Raw genomic sequence first — 18275 nt, 5'->3', positions numbered from 1 at the left:
ACAGAATCAAAGAATCGTAGAGTTGGAAGGGACTCTCAGCTAAAAGCATCCAAGGCAGAGGGCCATCAGGGGGGGGGGGAAGCAACTGAAACAATCAAGGGGATGGAGTGGCAACCCTAGGAGGAAAGGTTGACTTTTTAGTTTAGAGAAAAGGCAATAGCTGACGTGACAGAAGTGTATTGAATTGTGCCTGGCATGAGGAAAGTGGCAGGGGAAAGTTTTACTCTTCTCATAACTTGCAAACATCCGAGAAGCGGAAAGTTGGAACATTCAGGGCAGATAGAAGGAAGAGCTTCCTCGTGCAGCAGGGCATGGTTAAACTGTGGAACTCCCTGCCACAGGAGGCAGGGATGGCCACCAACTGGGATGGCTTTACAAGAGCATTCGACAAATTCATGGAGGGCAAGAGGGCTATCGATGGCTACTGGCCATTGTGCCTGTGCTCTGCCACCATGGTTGGAGGCAGCCGTGCTTCAGAATGCCGGTTGCTGGAAACCCCAGGAGGGAAGAGGGCTCTGGTGCTCTGGTCCTGCTTACAGGTTTCCAGGCATCTCTCTGGCTGGCCCTGTGAGAACAGGAGGCTGGGCCTGGTGGACCACTGTCCTGATCCAGCAGACTCTTTCTTACTCTGGCCCTGAGCGTTCCCAGCGCTCCTCCCACCCCCAATCTCCTTTGGATCGGAGCACACACACCCCCGGCCCCTCTCTTGTGTCAGCTGCGTTTTGGGAGGAGCTGGCGGCCGGCCAGGTGTCATCACTTGCGGCAGTGCCCCTGCCGTTGGGGGGGGGAGGCGCGAGATAAGATCAGCCGCTTGAGGTGATGGCACCGTTTCAAATAAACCAGGCATGACCCAGAGCTCCCACTTCAAATGGGGGAATGGAATTGCTTCATCCGCTTGACAGCTCGCTCCGCGGAACGAAATTTATCTCCCCTTAATTGCCTCGGATCCCCAGAGAGCGGCTGCGTACAGTAATTCCGAGGAGATAATTACATCAAATTAAAAAAATATGTGGATCCGTGGCAAGGATCCGAGGGCCGAGCTGGGAAGGGACAGCCAGAGGTGCCCCCACCCCCAGGAGAGCTGGTGGAGTGGCCACAATTGTGGGGGGCATGTGCTCAAGGTTGGGGATGCAGCTTCTCCCCGGAAGTGATGGAGCACCCCACCTATGCTTTTGGAGGGGGGCACAAGGATCAGGACCATACCCTCCCTGGTCTTTCCAGCAGGAAGCAGGTGGTTTTTGGGCTTGCAAGCCATGCCTCTTAGGAGGCTCAAGGCAGGGTCAGCTTCCTGCCCAGAGAGAGAGTGGCCTGGGCAACTTTGGACAGTGTGTGGGATCTCCCAGCTTCCCCTCTTCTGCCCACCCTGACCATCGCCCTCTGCATCCTCTCTCAGTCCTTGCTCAGGACCTTTGTGCTGGCACTGCTGGACAGAGGAGCTCTGGAGGTGCCTTGGAGTGGGGTGCGCACTGCATGACTGCGCTGTCAGCCTCCAGAGTGGGCCAGCAGCCCTGGCAGGCAGCACAGCCGGTGGGCAGGGATGGAGTTGGGAGTTGTAATCCAGCACCCCCCGGAGGGTGCCCTGTTGGCTGCCCTTGCTCCAGAGTCCCTGCCTGCAGCCTCCAGGTTGCAGAGTCACCTGAGGTGGCTTTTCAGCAGCAGCACTTAACCACCGTCCAGATAACATTTGTTTGCTAATAGGATTTCTTACCGTAAGGTCCCGGGGCAGGTTTCAACCCTATAATTATGCAATTACCAAAACGTTTATGAAGCCATTGCAATTAGAGAACAAGCGAAATAGAATAGAGCCGCATCAAAATTGCACCCAGAGAGTTGAGTCCCTCAGAAGGTCCAACCATCAAAGGTTAGGTAGACCTCTGCAGAGAGGGACTTCCAGAATTGAGGGGGTCCTGCAGAGAAAGCCCCTCTCCTAGGCTGGCATTCCCCACATCTCTGAGGGTGGCAGAACCGCTGTGTTTGAAAAAGAATTAATTAGGAAGTGTTTGCCGAGCTGCACATCTGGGCTGAAGACAGTCCCTGGGTCGGCCGAGGGTGAGAGCCACTGCTCCTGAAGTGTCCTCTTGGAGGAGAGAGGTATTTCTGGCTACTCTCTGCCCCCACAGCCAGAGCCAGCAGTGCTTCTGAATACCCGTTGCTGGAAACCACAGGAGCAGAGAGTGCAGGTTTCCCGTAACGAGCATCTGGCTGTCCACTGTGAGAACAGGATGCTGGACTAGATGGGCCATTGGCCTGACCCAGCAGGCTCCTCTTGGGCTGTTTTTAAGAGGCAAGTTCCTAGTCCTCGTAACCCTCTGAGAACAGGAAGAAGAGTTTGGATTTGATATCCCGCTTTTCACTACCCAAAGGAGTCTCAAAGCGGCTCACATTCTCCTTTCCCTTCCTCCCCCACAACAAACACTCTGTGAGGTGAGTGGGGCTGAGAGACTTCAGAGAAGTGTGACTAGCCCAAGGTCACCCAGCAGCTGCATATGGAGGAGCGGAGACACGAACCCGGTTCCCCAGATAACGAGTCTACCGCTCTTAACCACTACACCACACTGGCTCTCAGGATGCCGGACTCAGTGGGCCTGAACCAGTAAGCTCTTCTTATGGAAGCCACAGGAGGGGAGAATGCTCTTGGGCTGGGGACAGCCTGCATGAAATGTTACTATTCATTTCTAATATGCCCCCTTACAGCATTGGCAATATATCCAGGGGCAGCAAACTCTGTTGTGCAATGAGCAAGTTGCACGAGGTCTGCATGGGGCCACCAGGTGGGCGAAGGTGCCCAACATCAGCCATGACCCCTCCTGAGAGTTTGCACAGCCTCCAGGCAAGGCTGGCTTCCTTTTAGACTCCAGCAACATCTATAAGCTGGTGGTGGGGCTGGTTTGGGGTTTGCTTTTTTATTTTAAGTACTGAAATTGGAGCAAATTTGCATTTGAAAGCTGGCGTGAGTCCCCCTCTGATTCTCTTGAGGGAACCTGCACAGTCCCTTTGATGTCCTCACCTCCCTTGGATCTACATCAAGGAGCCTCCCAAGGGGGGGGGGGGAGCAGAGCCTCTGGCTTGGTGGGGAAATATTTGCACCTGGTTGCTGGGGTGTCAAGAGCAGGGTCACCAGGAGGCAACTGGGGGGAGAGAGGCAGCCCTCCAGGCAGAGAGGGAGAAGCCCATCCATCTGCACCTCCATGAGGGCTGGCCTCTTGCTAGGGGGAACAACCCTTTCAGCACAGAGGAGGAGAGGGCTTACTGCAGGCCCTGGGCCCAAACCTCTTCTGCTCAGATAAAGGACTGCTTCACGTGGCACAGACTAACTGTGGAACTCCCTCCCACAAGAAACAGTCATAGCCACCAATCTGAATGGCTTTAAAGAGGACTGGACAAATTCATGGAGGAGGAGAGGGCTATTGATATTCACTAGCTGTGGTGGCTCTGGTCTGACTGCCCAGTCAGAGGCAGCAACGCTTCTGAGTGCCAGTGGCTGGAAACCTCAGGAGGTCTTTTGTGCTCAGATCCTGCTTGTGAGTTTCCCTTTAGGGCATCTGGTTGGCTGCCATCCATGAGAACAGGATGCTGGACACATTGACCTGACCCAGCCAGCTCTCTTCCCAAATTCCTTCCTTCCTATGAGTGGCTTCTGGAAAAGAAAACGGTTCCTGGTAACCCCTCTCCCCAAGATTCAAGGTGAATTGGGGTAGGGTGCAGGAAAGTGCAGCAGAGTACACCTGCTTGGCATGCAGAAGGAGGTCCCAGGCTCAGTCCTCCAGTGGCATCTGCAGGTTGGGCCTGGGGAGGGATGGAGGCTCCCTCCTACATGCAGGGGAACTGTCTCTTTCTCCCAGGGGCAGGAGCAGCCCGGAGCAGCCCCAACCCCTGCAGGAACCCCCTTCCAGTTCTGTGAATCTTTAGCTGTGAAGGCAGGGGGTTGGACTAGATGACCCTTAGGGATCCCTTCCAACTCTATGATTCTGTTGTCTATTTACAGCACCCTTACAGCCCCCCCCTTTCTCCCAAAGCCCCCAGAGCCTCAGCAGGAGGCTGAAGGGAACATTTGGGGCTCCTCTGCTCTTCTTCCCTGGGCTTCTGTGCAGGGACTTGGTCTGTGGCGCTGCTGCTGCTGCTGCTGATGCTGCTGGTTCTCCCTGGTGCAATGAATGAGTTGTCAAGCCAGGAGTGAGCGCCTCTTCTTCCTCCTAGCAAAGGCTCCCTTTTTTCACACCCATCTATGTGGAGGTAGAGTCCGTTGGGGGTGGGAGGAGAGGAGGGTGCCTTGCCCCTGAGCTACAGTTCCCTCCTCAAAGGACGTCTGCCGGGGATGCTTGGGGGCACCTTTCTCTCAGGGGCAGGGTGGCACGCTTGGCTCCTTCTGGCCCCACAGAGCTGCCCCACAATAGCCCCTGGTTCTTTGGTTGCTCCCTGGACCTTGCCAGGGGTCTACCTAGTCCAACATTCTGCTGTCACAGTGGCCAACCAGATGCCTGAATGGAAAACCCACAGACAGAGCTCTTTCCACTCCTGTGGTTTCCAGCAGTTGGCATTCAGTAGCATTGCTGCCTCATCTGGAGTGCCCTGTTGTGGGGTGACATGGAGAAGAAGCAGGGTGCAGAACATTCCTCCCCTGTCCTCATTAGTGGCAAGTATCTCTCTTTCCAGGACGCCCCGTGCCTGGGGAAGAGAGACAGCTGGCAGGAGCGAGTGGGGAGAAATGTGCATCTTGGGGCGGATAAGACAATGGGCTGGAAAATCTTTCCTGCTCTTTGCTGGCAGGAGGACCTGCCTGGGGAGGCAGCCGGTAGGAGAAGCCTCATCTGGAGAGAGAGAGAGAGAGAGAGAGAGAGAGAGAGAGAGAGGGCTGCCTGGCCCACGGGCAGCGGAACAAACTACGCCCAGGTTTGCAGCTGGCCAGCTGTGGCCCATCCCCACCTCCCATCTCCTGTCAGAGGCTCGGAAACGCTGAGCTAACTCCGATCAAGGCTTGAGATTTGTTGTTGAAGGTGCAGGGCGGGGGGGAAGAGGATGTGGAGAGGTGCCTGCCCAGCTGGGCTCTCTGCAGATTTGAGATGGATTGCGGAGTCGCAGCTCCCTAAAATGTGGGATGTCCCTCTCGAGCCAGAGAGCCAGCCAGAGAGCCCATCAACCCTGCCTTGAACTCCCGGAGCTGAGCCTCTCCCCATTTCTCTGGCCTGCTCCCCCCCCCCACCCTCCCGGTGCCCCCGCCGCTGCTGCCTCCTCCTCCTCCTCTCTGGGTCCCTGCAGCACTCCTTGGAACGTTCCTGCTCCTGCTCCACCAGCACTGGTAATGTCTGGCCAGCGGTTCCGCCAAGAGCTAGATCATGTTGAGGGCGTGGAGGGGAAGGACGGGGGCTTCCTCCCCTCCGACCCTCTCCTCCGGAGGAGCCAGGGAGGAGGAGGAACAGATGCGGGCGGGATGTATCCAGTCCCCCGGACAGGCCCCGGCCACCTTCAGAAGGCTTTCAGCCCTTGCAAGAGATGTGTCCCAGCGCCTGTGAATAGGAAGGAGGCAGAGCAAGTGCCCAGATTAGGACGTGCCGCTCGCCCAAGGCTGGAGCAGCAGCGAGGCGCTTTTGTGGTGTCCGGACAGGAAGTGAAAGCTCCTTCGGTCTCTCTCTCTGCCCTTGTAAAGCCTCCCCAGGTCACCCTCGACTCTTCCTGTTCTGCCAAGGTTGTCCATAGTTGCAAGATTTGGGGCAGATAGAAGAAAGTCCATCTTCACGCAGTGCACAGTTAAACTGTGGATCTCACTCCCTCGGGAGGCAATGATGGCCACCAGCTTGGATGGCTTTCAAAGAGGAGTAGGCACATTGATGGAGGAGGCTGCTGGCCCCCAGGGCTCGACTCTGCACAGCCGGAGGCAGCGGTGCTTCTGAATGCCAGTTGCTGGAAACAGCAGGCAGGAGGAGAGAGGGCTCCTGTGCTTGAATCCTGCTTGCAGGTTTCTCCCAGGCATCTGCGAGAACAGGGTGCTGGACTAGATGGGCCACTGGCCTGATCCAGCAGGCTTTTCTTAGGTTCTCACATTTCCATGCAAGCACTTCCTGCCACTGCAGGATTCTGCATCTGTTTCAGGTTTTGGCTGCAGCAGAATTAGAAGCTTGGCTTTGTTTGAGTCTGCCAAGCAGGTTTGACAGCATGTGGGCAGCAGCCACCACAGTCGTGGAAAACAGTGAGGCTTTTGTGGCCGGGCCGGGGAGCCTGAGCTTGCCTGCAGTGGCTCTTTGCCCCTCCCCCATCACTGCATATTGTGCAAGCGCTGCTTTGTTTGCGTGACTCGAAAACGGTTGCAGAGGATTCAGCCTTTTTTGCAGAACAGCATTTTGATGACTTGTTGGTAGCTCAGCGGAACGCTGCCCCCAAATGCCATGCCTCCACCCCTTCTGCTGAGCCTGCACCTTCTGGTGCCCTCTCTGGCAGGAACCTGCCCCGGAAGAGGGCGAGCCAGAGCGCCAGTGGGGATGAGGCCACTCTCCTGCTTCCCATAGTCACCCTGCCCCCCTCTTTTGCCAGGCTTGCACCCATGTTCTCCTCCCCCAGGGACAGAGCAGCTGCCTGGTGCTCCTGCAGCTCAGGGTGGCCAGGTTGCCAGCCCCTGTGCCACTCCTGCCACCATGACTTCAGGGGGTGCCTCTCCCATTGCTCCGGGACAGACCTCCAGCCAGGAGTGGGGGGGCAAATAGGTCCGTTGCTCAGTGGTTCCCAAACTTTTTCAGGCCCCCACCCCCTTGTTTCCACAAACTCCTCCCCAGTGCCCCCTACCCTATAAAAAGCATTATTCAGCATGGTGGTCTTCCCAACCCACTAAGGAAGATAACAACACAACGAAATACATAACAGGAACAGTTGGTTGCACTTTTATTCAAAATCCGGTTGGAACTATTTAGCTTAATTCAACAAAACGGGTGAAATTGATCCAGTGATACCAGCTTTTCCAAGTCCGACAGCCCTTTGCACCTCCAGTGCCCCCCTGCTGCCCCCTTGCCAGGAAACAGCACTGCCCCCAAGGGGTGACACCGCCCACTTTGGGAACCACAGGGGTAGCTGCATGGTCAGGGGAGCAGAGAGATGGGGCTGCCTCCGGTTTCCCCTGGTGTGCAAAAATGTGGCCAAGTGGAGCGCTTGGCTCAGGGTCTCTCCTGTCCTGATGTTTTAATCACCTGTTAAGTGCTCCGAGGAGCCTCTGCCAGCAAAGGAGGAAGGGAGTCTCTGGCAGCCACTTTCACCAGCTCCATGCCAGGAGAGCTTTTGGGCCTTCTCCTGAGCCCCACCTCATCTCCTGCCCCCACCGGGTGCTGTGCTGCAGCTGCCCAGCTTTGCTGCCAAGGGGCTGGCAAGGTTGACCTTCTCCAGTCAAGGCTGGTGTCAACCCTGTGCTGGCTCTCTCGCTCCCAAGCGCTTCAGACAAACTGTGAAAGCCAGCCAAATGGTGTCAGGAATTAACAGAGGGGAGGCGATCAGTAAATCAAGCCTCCTTTCGAGGTGGTTCAGGGAACGTGAGCTGCAGGGGAAGGGGAAGTTTGTGCCTCTGGGGGGTGTGGCACAGAGCCCCAAGTCTTGGCCAGATCCTGCCACCTCTTTCCTCCCCATGCACAGTTTCTCCCAGCGCCACCTTCTCTCTGCTGCACTCAGCTGGGCATGCAGGGGGGAGGCAGCAACATCCCGATGCTCCCCTGGACCCAGAGAAGCCCCTTGGACGGAGGTTATTCCCACAAGAGGCACCTGGGCGATCACTCTGGGAAGAGGACGCTGCACTAGAGGGGCCCCGACTGGCCTGATCCAGCAGCCTCTTCTCATGTTCTTACGTCCCACAAACCCGGTCGCGGGATTTATGACGCACCTGGTGCCAAAGAGTGCATTATCGTCCTTCGCACCCTCTCAGCCGCGCCACAAGGTAGGCCAAGGCGAGCCATGCTGTCTTGCCAGGGGCTCAGACCTGCCAGCATCTCCAGTCAGCACCCCGCCCTCTGTCCCCCGTCCAGACCCGTCTCCTGTCTCCTGTCAGGTCTGCTGGGTGGGGCAGGGGAAACTTTTCCAATTGCAGGATCGAAACTTCAGGAGCTGGGCTTCAGCTTGCAAGGGCGGAGGGGGAGAAGCCAGGAGCCACAAAGGGCTGACACCCTTGGTGGGCCGCAGTCCATGCCCCAAACCCAGAGTGATCCAGGAGGGGGGTGAACTCCCAGAGGACATTGGCAGCGCCAGTTACATCCTGAGCGCTCCACACGGTTCCCTCTGAGCTCTGTTTCTAGGCTCCCTTTCACAGGGAGGCCGTTGGGCGGCTTTTCAGACAGGAGTTTTTTTTCTCTGCCGACAAATGCCGTTGGGGATTGAACCTGGGATCTCATTCATGCAAGGCCCGTGCCCAGACTTGGGTGCTCAGAGGGTGCTCCCATACCCCAACACTTTAAGGCGGGCCAGGTGGGTTGCTGGCCAGTTGTGGCATGTCCGAGGCCTCCCCGCCCCAGCTGGTAGCTGACCCTGCTGCGTCCCATGGACTCTGCACACACCGACAGACCCACACTTGTTGGGGAGGGGGAGCAGCTCCTCCTCCCCCCATTGCAGCATGTTCCCTGCTTCCTGCCGGGCAGGGGGCAATGTCAGGCCAGGGAGGTCACGGCGGGGTGAGGCAGCTGATGGCCCATGCGCCAGGGGACTCCGATTACCCTGAGGCAGAGAGGAAGCTGGCAGCTCGAGGGGGCAGGGGAAGCGCAAGCACTTCCTCTCCCGGGCAGAGCAGAGCTGCCTTTCCCCACCAGCCCTGGCAGTTCTGAGTCAGCGTCCACAGGGAGCCACCTGGGCTAGGCCAGCACCCCCCACCACCCCCCTTGGCCCAGAGAGTGCTGGGGGCCTCCCTGCTGGTGCTGCTTGTGGGGCACGCTTCTTCCCCATTGATCCCTCTCCTGACCAGCAGGCATCCCCTCTCGCAGGCCAGGCCTCCAGTGCTCACGGTCAAGGACAACTGTGCCCAAAGAGCTCACCGTCTTCTCTGCAGGCAGGGGAGGGCCGTAGCTCAGGGTTACAGCGGCTGTCTTGCAGGCAGAAGTTTCCAGGTTCAATCCCCAAAGACATCTCCAGGTAACAACAACAACAACAACAACAACAACAACAACAACAACATACTGATTATGTGCCGCCCATCTGACTGGGTTGCCCCAGCCACTCTCGGCAGCTCCCAACAAAATATTAAAAACACAATAAAACATCAAGCATTTAAAACCTCCCTGTATAGGACTGCCTTCACAAGTCTTCTAGAAGTCAAATTGTTGATTATTTCCTAGGCTGGGAGAGACTCCTGCCTGAAATCCTGGAGAGCTGCTGCCAGTCAGTGTAGACACTGTTGCGTTCGATAGACCATTGGTTTGATAAGGCCACTTCCTAGGTTCCTGTTTCAGCCCTTTATTGAGAGCCATGAGGACTAGAATCTTCCTTTATTTTCAAGGAAAGTGCTGTATCTCATTGAAGGATGCAGCACAGGATGGGGCAGGACGGGAGGAGCTGAGGACACAGAGGGAACAGCTGTCCAGCAGCCATCTTCCATCCTGCAGCTTCCCAACTCGTTTTTCTCAGACTCTTGGGGCTCCTGTGACTTCTACATGGCAGGGGGTTGGACTAGATGACCCTTGGGGGGGGGTCCTTTCCAGTTTTACAGTTCTGTGACTCCTTTGGCTGGCTGGCATTGCAGTCAGCCAGCATGGACACCTGCCATGTGGGGTGGGTGGGTGGGTCTCCATTTTCACCTTTTTATCCCTTCGGGGGGGGGGGGACCTGGCCTCAGCAGAGACACCAATTCCCTGAAGCGAAGGAGGGCAGCAGGAAGGAGGGCACCCCCCCCCCCAAAAAAACCACCCTGTTTTTTGTGCCTTTGGAACGGCCATGGAGGAGCAGATGTCTGCAGCAGCAATGCTGAGATGCCTCCCCTCCCTTCTCCCTCCCCAGCCTTCCTTCAGCAATGAGGGATGTTGGCTGGACCGCCCTACAGGCTCTCTCTCGGAAGCTTGCCGGCAGCTCTGTCCACCAGAGCCGAGCCTGTCAAGCATCGCAGCCCTCCCAGGCTGGCGAGAGAAGGAAGGATTTCTTCACCCGGCTGCGTCACTGACTTGGAACACGGGGCAGTGATGGCTGCTGGCGTAAGAGGCTTTGGAGAGGACTGGACATATCCATGGAGAGGGAGGAGAGGGCTGGCAGGGGCTGCTGATCTTGATGGGCACAGGGAACTTCCATATCCAGGCACAGTCTACCCTCTTGAGCACCGTTCACTGGGCAGCTGCAGCAAGAAAGGGGTGTTCCTTTCAAAACCTGCTTTGGGTGTCTTGGCCGCTGTGGAGAACAGGGTGCTAGTCTGGTCCAAGAGCCTCCTGGATCAGGCCAGTGGCCCATCTAGCCCATCATCCTTTCCTCACAGTGGCCACCTAGATGCCCAAAGGGAAACCTGCAAGGAGGAAAAGGTGGCACAGTTTTGGCCAGCCTTTGCCAACCTGGTGCCCATCAGAGGTTCTCCTGCGGGTTGCAGGAGTGGGGCGCTTTGGCAGCTTGCCCTGCCCAACCTGGGAAGCCTCTTTCCTGGGTGGATCCGACATGTGGCTGGAACAAGCACTCATGCTGGAGCGCCCTAGAACGCACCCCTTTTCTGTATCTACATTCCCGCCTGTTACTGTTTTTGTCTTTTTTATTGTTTCAGCAGCTTCAAAGGCTTGCCAGGTTTAGAGATTGATATAGATACGATGGTTCAAAAATAGAAATCGATAGAGATACGGTTTAAATATAGATGCATAAAAGGGAAAGTCCACCTTGGAAGCCCGTTTGCTGTCATGAGCAGAGAAGTCTCTCGGATCATGTCCTCATAATGCCACAAGAGGCGCCCCCTCCAACTTAAAGCTCTGAGGATCTGGAGAACAGGATATCCCGCTGTTCCTCCAAGGAGCCCACAATGGTGTGTGCTTTCCCCCCCTCTCCCTTCAATCTCCACAACAAGCCTGTAAAGAGTGTGAGCCTGAGAGACAAGTGACCAGGGTGAGGTCGGCTGGTGAGCTTCCTGGCTGAGTAGGGATATGATCCCAGGCCTTCACTCAGCACACTAACCACTACGTCCCACTGCTTCTCTCCTTAGCCACAGATTCCCTCTCTTCTTCTGGCCAGTGGTCCAGCAGCTTCTTTAGTGTCAGAGAGGTATTGCCAGCAGGACACAAACTCGGGTCTCCCTCTGGCTCTGCTACGTGCCTGCGCCCTGTCCCGTCCCCCCTGCCCAGACAATGCCCTCTGACCTCTGTATCTTGTTGTGTGTCCCCCCCCCATCTCTCTCATCCTGGCTCCTCCGTAGGTCATTGCGGCGGACTGCAAGCGGGTCACTGTGCTGAAGTATTTCCTGGAAGCCCTCTGTGGCCAAGAAGAGCCATTGCTGGCATTCAAGGGTGGAAAGTATGTGTCAGTGGCCCCCGTCCCAGACGCCATGGGAAAGGAAGCAGCCAGCCAAGAGGGAAAACAACTGGAAGATCAGGTACCGGAGGGGGGGGGGAGAGAGAGATCAGTGCAGGCAGCAGCAGGAGCAATTGCCCCAGCGGGGCCTGGGCTGGCTGCACTCCCCGCTATTTATAGCTGGCCAGGAGGAGGAGGAGGAGGAGGAGGAAGACCAGCCCTTGGGGGGGGGGTCCTGCTGCTGCTGCCGCTGCTGCACTCATGTGTGCCCCTTCCTGCCAGCAGCCTTTATTTCTCTCTCTGTGTGTCTCTCTCTCTCTCTCTCTCTCTCTGGCAGCAGCGATGAGTTCCAGATGCGCTTTCCAAATAGCGATTCCTTTCGGGGTGGGGGGCACAGCTTTAATAACGTGCAGCTCAGGCCCAGCAGGAAAGGGTTGTGGGGTGGGAGGCAGAGCAGGGTGAGGGTTCAGGCTCAGGATCGAGTTTATTGGGGCGGTGGAGGGGGGGGTGAGAAGCAGCGCCGAACAGCAGCCCACGTACAGGAAGAGAGGGGCTTGGTGCTGGCTCTTCTCTCTTCCCCCCCCCCGCCTCCTCTTCCCTGCCCTCCCTTTGCCTCTCGCGCTCTCTCTTTCACACACACACATCCTGATGTGATTAAGGAATTTCTCCTCTTGTTTTTCTGCCCCGGCTTGTTCCTGTAGCCCGGGGTTCTCTGCAGGCCGTCCGTGTGTGAGTGTGTGTGAGCGCTTGGTGTTCGTTCAGCATCCCTGCCAGCTGCTCTGCAAGGCTGCGCTTGCCTTGAGGAGGATCTCGCAGGAGGTCAGAGAACGGGAAGGGGGTGGCAGGCAGGCAAAAGAAAGCCCTCCTTCGTTTGCCACAGAGTTAAACTGTGGAACTCGCTCCCACAGGAAGCGGCGGCGGCCACCAGCCTAGATGGCTTTGAAAGAGGGTGGGGCAGATAACGTTTATTTACACCCCTCCTTTTTCCCTGACTGGGACGCAAGGTGGCTTACAGGTAAAATCCACGGAGGAGGACCGTTCTGGTAGAGTAGAGTAGGGGGGGAGATCAGAAAAGGGCAGCCCAAATAATTGAGGGAATTGAGGGACTCCCCCGTGAAGGAAGGTTGCACCTTTGAGGACTTTTTACTTTAGAGAAAAGGCGAGTGAGAGGCAGCACAACAGAAGTTTATAAAAGTCATGCATGGCAGAGAAAGCAGAGAAAGAAAAGTGTTTCTCCCTCTCATAACGTGAGAACTCAAGGATATGGGATGAAGCTGAATGTTGGGAAATTCAGGATGGATAAAAGAGATTTGAGTTGAACTATGGAACTCCCTCCCACAGGAGGCAGGGATGGCCGCCAACACAGATAGGTTTGAAAAGAGGATCAGACCTAGAGGAGGCGAGGGCTGCCAGTGGCTACTAGCCCAGGGGCTTGGCTCTGCCTCCACGGTCAGAGGCAGCCGTACTTCTGAATCCCAGTTGCTGGAAACTGCAGGAGGGGAGAAGGCTCTTGTGCTCTGATCCTGCTTGCGGGTTTCCCGTAATGGGCGCCTGGTTGGCCCCTGTGGGGACAGCAGGCTGGATCCAGCTGGCTCTTCCGAGGAGAGACTTTGGGTTCTGAGGCTGGGGAGACCCTTTTGGGGTTTGGAGCAGAATATCTTGCGTGTCCCTGTGAAACATGTGGTGCGTGTGCAGGAGCCCAGGGGCTGGGAGGAGGTGGTGGAGTCTGTCAGGAATCCTTCAGCTGCGACTCAGGTCCCTTCCAACTCTGCAGTTCTGTGATGGGGAACGTCTCCCTGCCCTTGGTCCTCTCCACCCCTTTCCCAGCGGTAGCAGGAGGAGGAGTTTCCTGCAGTGAGGAGGCGAAGGGGTGAGCCACGGTGCAGCACCTGCTCCCAAGGATCCCTGGGAATTGTAGTTCCCTAAAGGGCCTCCCATCCTCCTGCAGCGAGATCGACCATGCCATTCCCAGTGTTCATGGTGGGAAGATGGAACTGGAAGAGGGGGACCAAAAGTGCTGCATATAGCTTGTTAGCTTTCCTTGGTTGCAATTGTCCTTCCCAACCACCCTTTCTTTTCTTCCTCCCCTCCTCCTGGCTGGTGACAAGGAGGACGATGTCCGGATCGAGGCTTTTGAGGACGACTCGGAGGCCGACGGCAGCGGCGGAGAGCTGGACATCAGGGAGCTGCGGGCCAAGAAGCAAGCACTGACCAGGAAGGTGGCCGAACAGCAGCGCCGGCAAGACAAGATCCAGGTTTGCATTGGGGAGTATGGTCGAATTGCAAAGCTGGAGTCCTCTAGTCCAACCCCCGCAGCACAGGAATCTCAGTTTGTATGCATGTATCCATTTACGTCTAGCAGGGGTAGGAAGCCTCAGGCCCCAAATACGGCCCTCCAGGCCTCAGCGCCCGGCCCTTGGAAATCTCCCAAGCCCCTTTCCAGCTCTGCTTAATACTTCACGTGGTTTTGGGAGGTGTCTGAGTGTCTGCAGAAGCTAGCCTAGTGTAGAAAGCTAAATTAAATTTGCATAATTTGCCCTTGCATCTGGCCCTGCACATGTGGCCCCTGGAAGGGAATGTGGCCCTAAGGCCTGAACAAAAGGTTCCTTGCCCCCGACTTTAAATATTTCTTAACAGCCTTTCATTGAAAATATTCCAAGGTGGCATATCACATGCTTCATGCAACATATAAGTGGAATTCTTTTAATTAAAAAAACAACAACCAACAGATGAGTTTAACAAATGTACAGCAAAAATAAGCTGTGAACAAAAACATAAAATATGCGAGGTGCGTCTAGAAATAAGCTTTCCTCCCTTCCTCCTAACACTACATCTCGTGAGCATCCAGAGAAGTTGAATGTTGGGAGATTCAGGACGGGGGGGGGAATCCCTCCTTCACACAATGCAAAGTTAAACTGTGGAACTCCCTCCACAGGAGACAGTGATGGCCACCAACCTGGGTGGCTTTAAAAGAATTAAAGAAATGGGTAGGTTAGCCTCAGTGGCGATGTCAACCTCACATCTCTGAGAAGCTTTTGGGAGCGCAATCCCAAGAACCATCAGGGCGGCACACCCTCCCCCCTTGCTGGGGGCAGCAGTCTCTAGGACCGTCATGGCAATCCTAAAGTCCCAAACCGCCTCTGCTCCATAAATCTCACATGGGACAGGAGCTGAACTGGAAGGCTTTGCTGCGCCTGAGTCCCACATCCCCCAAACCGCAGCAGAGCTCACCCCAACATCCCCCCATTCGTAGCCCTGTTGACTCTGCCGTAAACCAACCTGAGATCTACAGATGAAGGGTGGCGGGCAAATTTAATTAATTCATTAATTAATAGAAAGAAATAAACGGCACTTTGAAGCACCACTGTGCCAACTGCAGGAGAGAGAGAGAGAGCGTGCCCTAGGGCGTTGGCTGACTTGCCTCTTGAGCCTGCAGGCTGGCTGGCTGGCTGGCTGGCTCCCTGCAGCCAGGGGAAATTCCTCCTCCCTCCTTCTTTTCTCTCTTTCTCTCTCTTTCGCTCTCTCCCCTCTCTCCACACCCCCCCCCCAAATCTCTCTCCTTGCAGTGCCCAGGGCCCTCTTCACTTCCATAACTCTTCATTTCCCAGCCTTGAACGCCAGCCAAACACATCTGTCTAGCCATATGCGTGAACTCTGGAGTCTGTGCCGAGGTGGTTGTAAAACAGGGCCGCTGAAGGCCCTACTGGGAGAGCAGCGCACATGTGTACCCGCCGGCTGTTGGCCTGCGGGCCCAGAACCACCAGCGCTCTCCCTTGTGCTCTCTCTTTCTCTGCTCTCCAGGCCCACTGTGGCCCGATGGCTGAGGCTGCAGCCAGCCAGCCGCTCTGCCCGCCTGCCTGCCTGCCTGCCTGCCAGGAGGAGAGGAGAGGAGAGGAGAGGAAGAAAGGGTCCTGCGTTCTGGCAAGCCAGAGCGACCCAGCACATGAGGCACAGGGGAGAGAGAGCGTGAAGCTTTCTTGGCTGGAGCCGAGGCGGCAAGGAGAGCCGGCAGGGAGCCGTGCGTCCTCGGGGGGGTGGCTCTGCCCTCCTGGGTCATTCAAAAAGCAGCGAGAGATTTTTTAAAATCCCACTTGGGATGGGCGCAGGCAGTTCAAGGTGGCAAGCCACGCAGTGCCTAGTTGAAACTGGAACTCCTTTGTGCCGGAGGCAGGGGTGGCCCCCAACCTGGATGGCTTGAGGAGAGGGCTGTCGGTGGCTCCTAACCGCAGTGGCTCTGCTTCGTCTCCACAGTAGGAAGCAGGAGAAAGCAGAAATGCAAAGGAGGTTTCTACCCAAATGGAGGCTGGGGGAGCATTCTCTACGTAAAGACCACTGCCAGGTCAGCAAAGGCCACGGAAGGAGAGGCAGCAGCAGGGCTGATGGCCAGAGTTTGGCCCCAAATCCAGACAACTGTCGGAGGCAGTAAATGCTTCCAGATAATAGTTTCTGGGATTCGTAAATGGGGAGAGCAGCTGATCTTGCACTCAGGTCCTGCTTGCTTATGGGTTTCGCTTTGGGGCATCTGCTTGGCCACTCTGAGAACAGGATTTCGGACTAGTATCCCCCCCCCCCCCGCTCCGCTCTGATCCAGGCTGTTTTGGTATTCTTATGCCTTGGGAAGACGCTCAACTCCCCATAAGCTCAGAGGCACCGTGTGAGTCTCGCCCACGCGCTTTGCACTCTTTCTGCCCCCCACCCCTCTGCCCGGTCCCTTTGTCTGCCTGGAGTGGAGGCATTTCCTGCCCAGCTGAAACATTCCCACCTGAACCATAAACAGCTCTTCCTCTGGGCACTGCGGAGCAGGGCAGCCGCTCTCCCCAGGGGGGCTGCCCGGAATAGCCGCGCTCCCGCCCCCCTCGCCAGGTCCAGCTGCGGGGGGACGCTCTGCCTATATTTAGCCCTCCTCCGAGTCGTCCAGCACGTGCGCACGCGGACGGACAGCCAGGCACCTGCCAGCGGCGGAAGGGCAACCGCCACCAGGCGGCTCCAGGGCGGGGGCAGTGACGACGGGGCGGCGGAACCTGCCGCTCGCCAGTTGCCAAGCCTCTCCATGGCATGGAAGTTTTGGCCTCCTCTGCGCCCATTCCCTCTCTTCCCTAACGACGCCTGCAACTTTGCACGCGCTCAGGGACAGTCTTCCCCAGGAAACTGTTTTTCCTCTTCCCCAACCTGAAGCAGGAAGGGCAGAGCAGCTTTGCACACCCTCAGGGCCATTCTTCTCAAGGAAGCCTTTTGGGGATGGGTTCTAGCGGAGGGGGCACCCAGCTGCCTCTGGGTGCCCCCCTGCAGCCACCTGCCCGCTTTTCCACAGCCTTTTCCACCCCTGTTGCAGACGCCCCTCTCTCTGGCCCAGGCGGATGTCGCCGTTCCCCCCCCCCAGTACCCCCTCGGCCAGCCCCTGCCAAACACAAACAAACCTCCTCCTGGCCTCTGAACCCTGCTGAGGCGAGTTCCCCTCCGGCTCCTTGAACACAGGGGAGGGGGGGACTTGGCACCTCCCCAGCACCACCACCATGCGCATCCTGTCGTCCTCTCCCTGGCCAGCCAGGGGGGCAGGATGGGACGTGACGGCCGGCACAGGCCTCACTCAGCCTTGCCAGGAGCCCGGGAGTCTGGGCCAAGGAGCCTGGGGAGGGAGGGAGGCACCTCCTGGGCACCGGAATGCGCATGTCAGGGGCACTGCCGGAACAGCTCCTCCCACGGGAACATGCGTGACGCCGCGACAGTATTTTTACATTCCTCGCTGCTGTGCCGTTCCTGCGAAGCTAAATGCAGACGGGGCTGAAGGAGTAGTTCAGGGTGGGTGTGTTCACAAGTGCCGCCTCCTCGGCTCCCGTGACATACAAATAAGAAGCAGAGGAGCATAAGCAGGGCCCGTCTAGTCCCAGTCAGATGCCCCAGCAAGCAAGAGCAACTCTCCCCTCCTGCGATTTCCAGCAACTGGGACTCAGGCTCCGACTGAGGAGGGAGAGCACAGCCTTTGTGGAGGGAGAGCACAGCTCCGTAGCCCTCTCCTCCTCCTCCTCCCCGTCTGCGAATTTGTCAAATGCTCTTCTAAAGCCATCCCAGTTGGCGGCCATCGTTCCCTCCTGCAGAAGGGAGTTCCATAGTTTAAACTACATGCTGCATGAAAAGGACTTTCTTGTGTCTGCCTTGAATCTCCTGGCGCTCGGCTTCAAGGAATGTTCAGCATTTCCAGAGTTAGGAGAGAGGGAGGGAAACTTCCCTTATCCGCTTTCTCCAGGCCAGACATCATTTCATAAACTTAAATCAGGTCACCTCTTAGAAGTACATCATAGAAGCTTGTGACTCTTTATTGTTTGTTTGTTTGTTTGTTTGTTTGTTTGTTTGTTTATCCCCTAGCCACTCTGGGCGGCTTCCAACCAAAGTATTAAAATACAATAAAACATCAGACATTAAAAACTTCCCCAAACAGGGCTGCCTTCAGATGTCTTCTAAAAGTCAGATAGTTCTTTATTTCCTGACATCCGATAGGAGGGCATTCACAGGGAGGGCGCCACCACCAAGAAGGCCCTCTGCCTGGTTCCCTGTAACTTTGCTTCCTCGCAGTGAGGGAACCGCCAGAAGGCCCTCGGAGCTGGAACTCAGTGTCCGGGCAGAACGAGGGGGGTGGAGACTAATAGACTAATGACTAATAGACGGAATAAACCATAATAATCAACAAAACTGAAAAGAGCCCCTCAAGCAGAGAAGCCAGAATGAAAAACCTGTCAAAACATAAATGTTTTTAACCAATGGCACACACCAATGTCTCTTCTGGGAGGGGGCTCCACTGAAAAGGCCCCTCACTCACCTGAGAGCTTGAGGCGATGGCCCTGGAGCGAGCTTAG

General features: G+C 56.5%; 1 protein-coding gene across 1 annotated transcript in view; it reads left to right on the top strand.

The window, feature by feature from the left end:
- The window catches only part of SMG6 (SMG6 nonsense mediated mRNA decay factor), an 84122-nt gene that overhangs the window by 59551 nt on the left and 6296 nt on the right, over window positions 1-18275 (top strand). Inside the window, 2 exon segments of the mRNA XM_033172400.1 lie at window positions 11330-11506; window positions 13533-13679. Coding sequence (XP_033028291.1) covers window positions 11330-11506; window positions 13533-13679 — 324 coding nt within the window.

Source organism: Lacerta agilis, chromosome 15, assembly GCF_009819535.1.
Source record: "Lacerta agilis isolate rLacAgi1 chromosome 15, rLacAgi1.pri, whole genome shotgun sequence".
Classification (NCBI taxonomy): domain Eukaryota; kingdom Metazoa; phylum Chordata; class Lepidosauria; order Squamata; family Lacertidae; genus Lacerta; species Lacerta agilis.
Note: the sequence above shows the minus strand (reverse complement) of the source record. Positions and strands in the feature narration are given on the sequence as shown.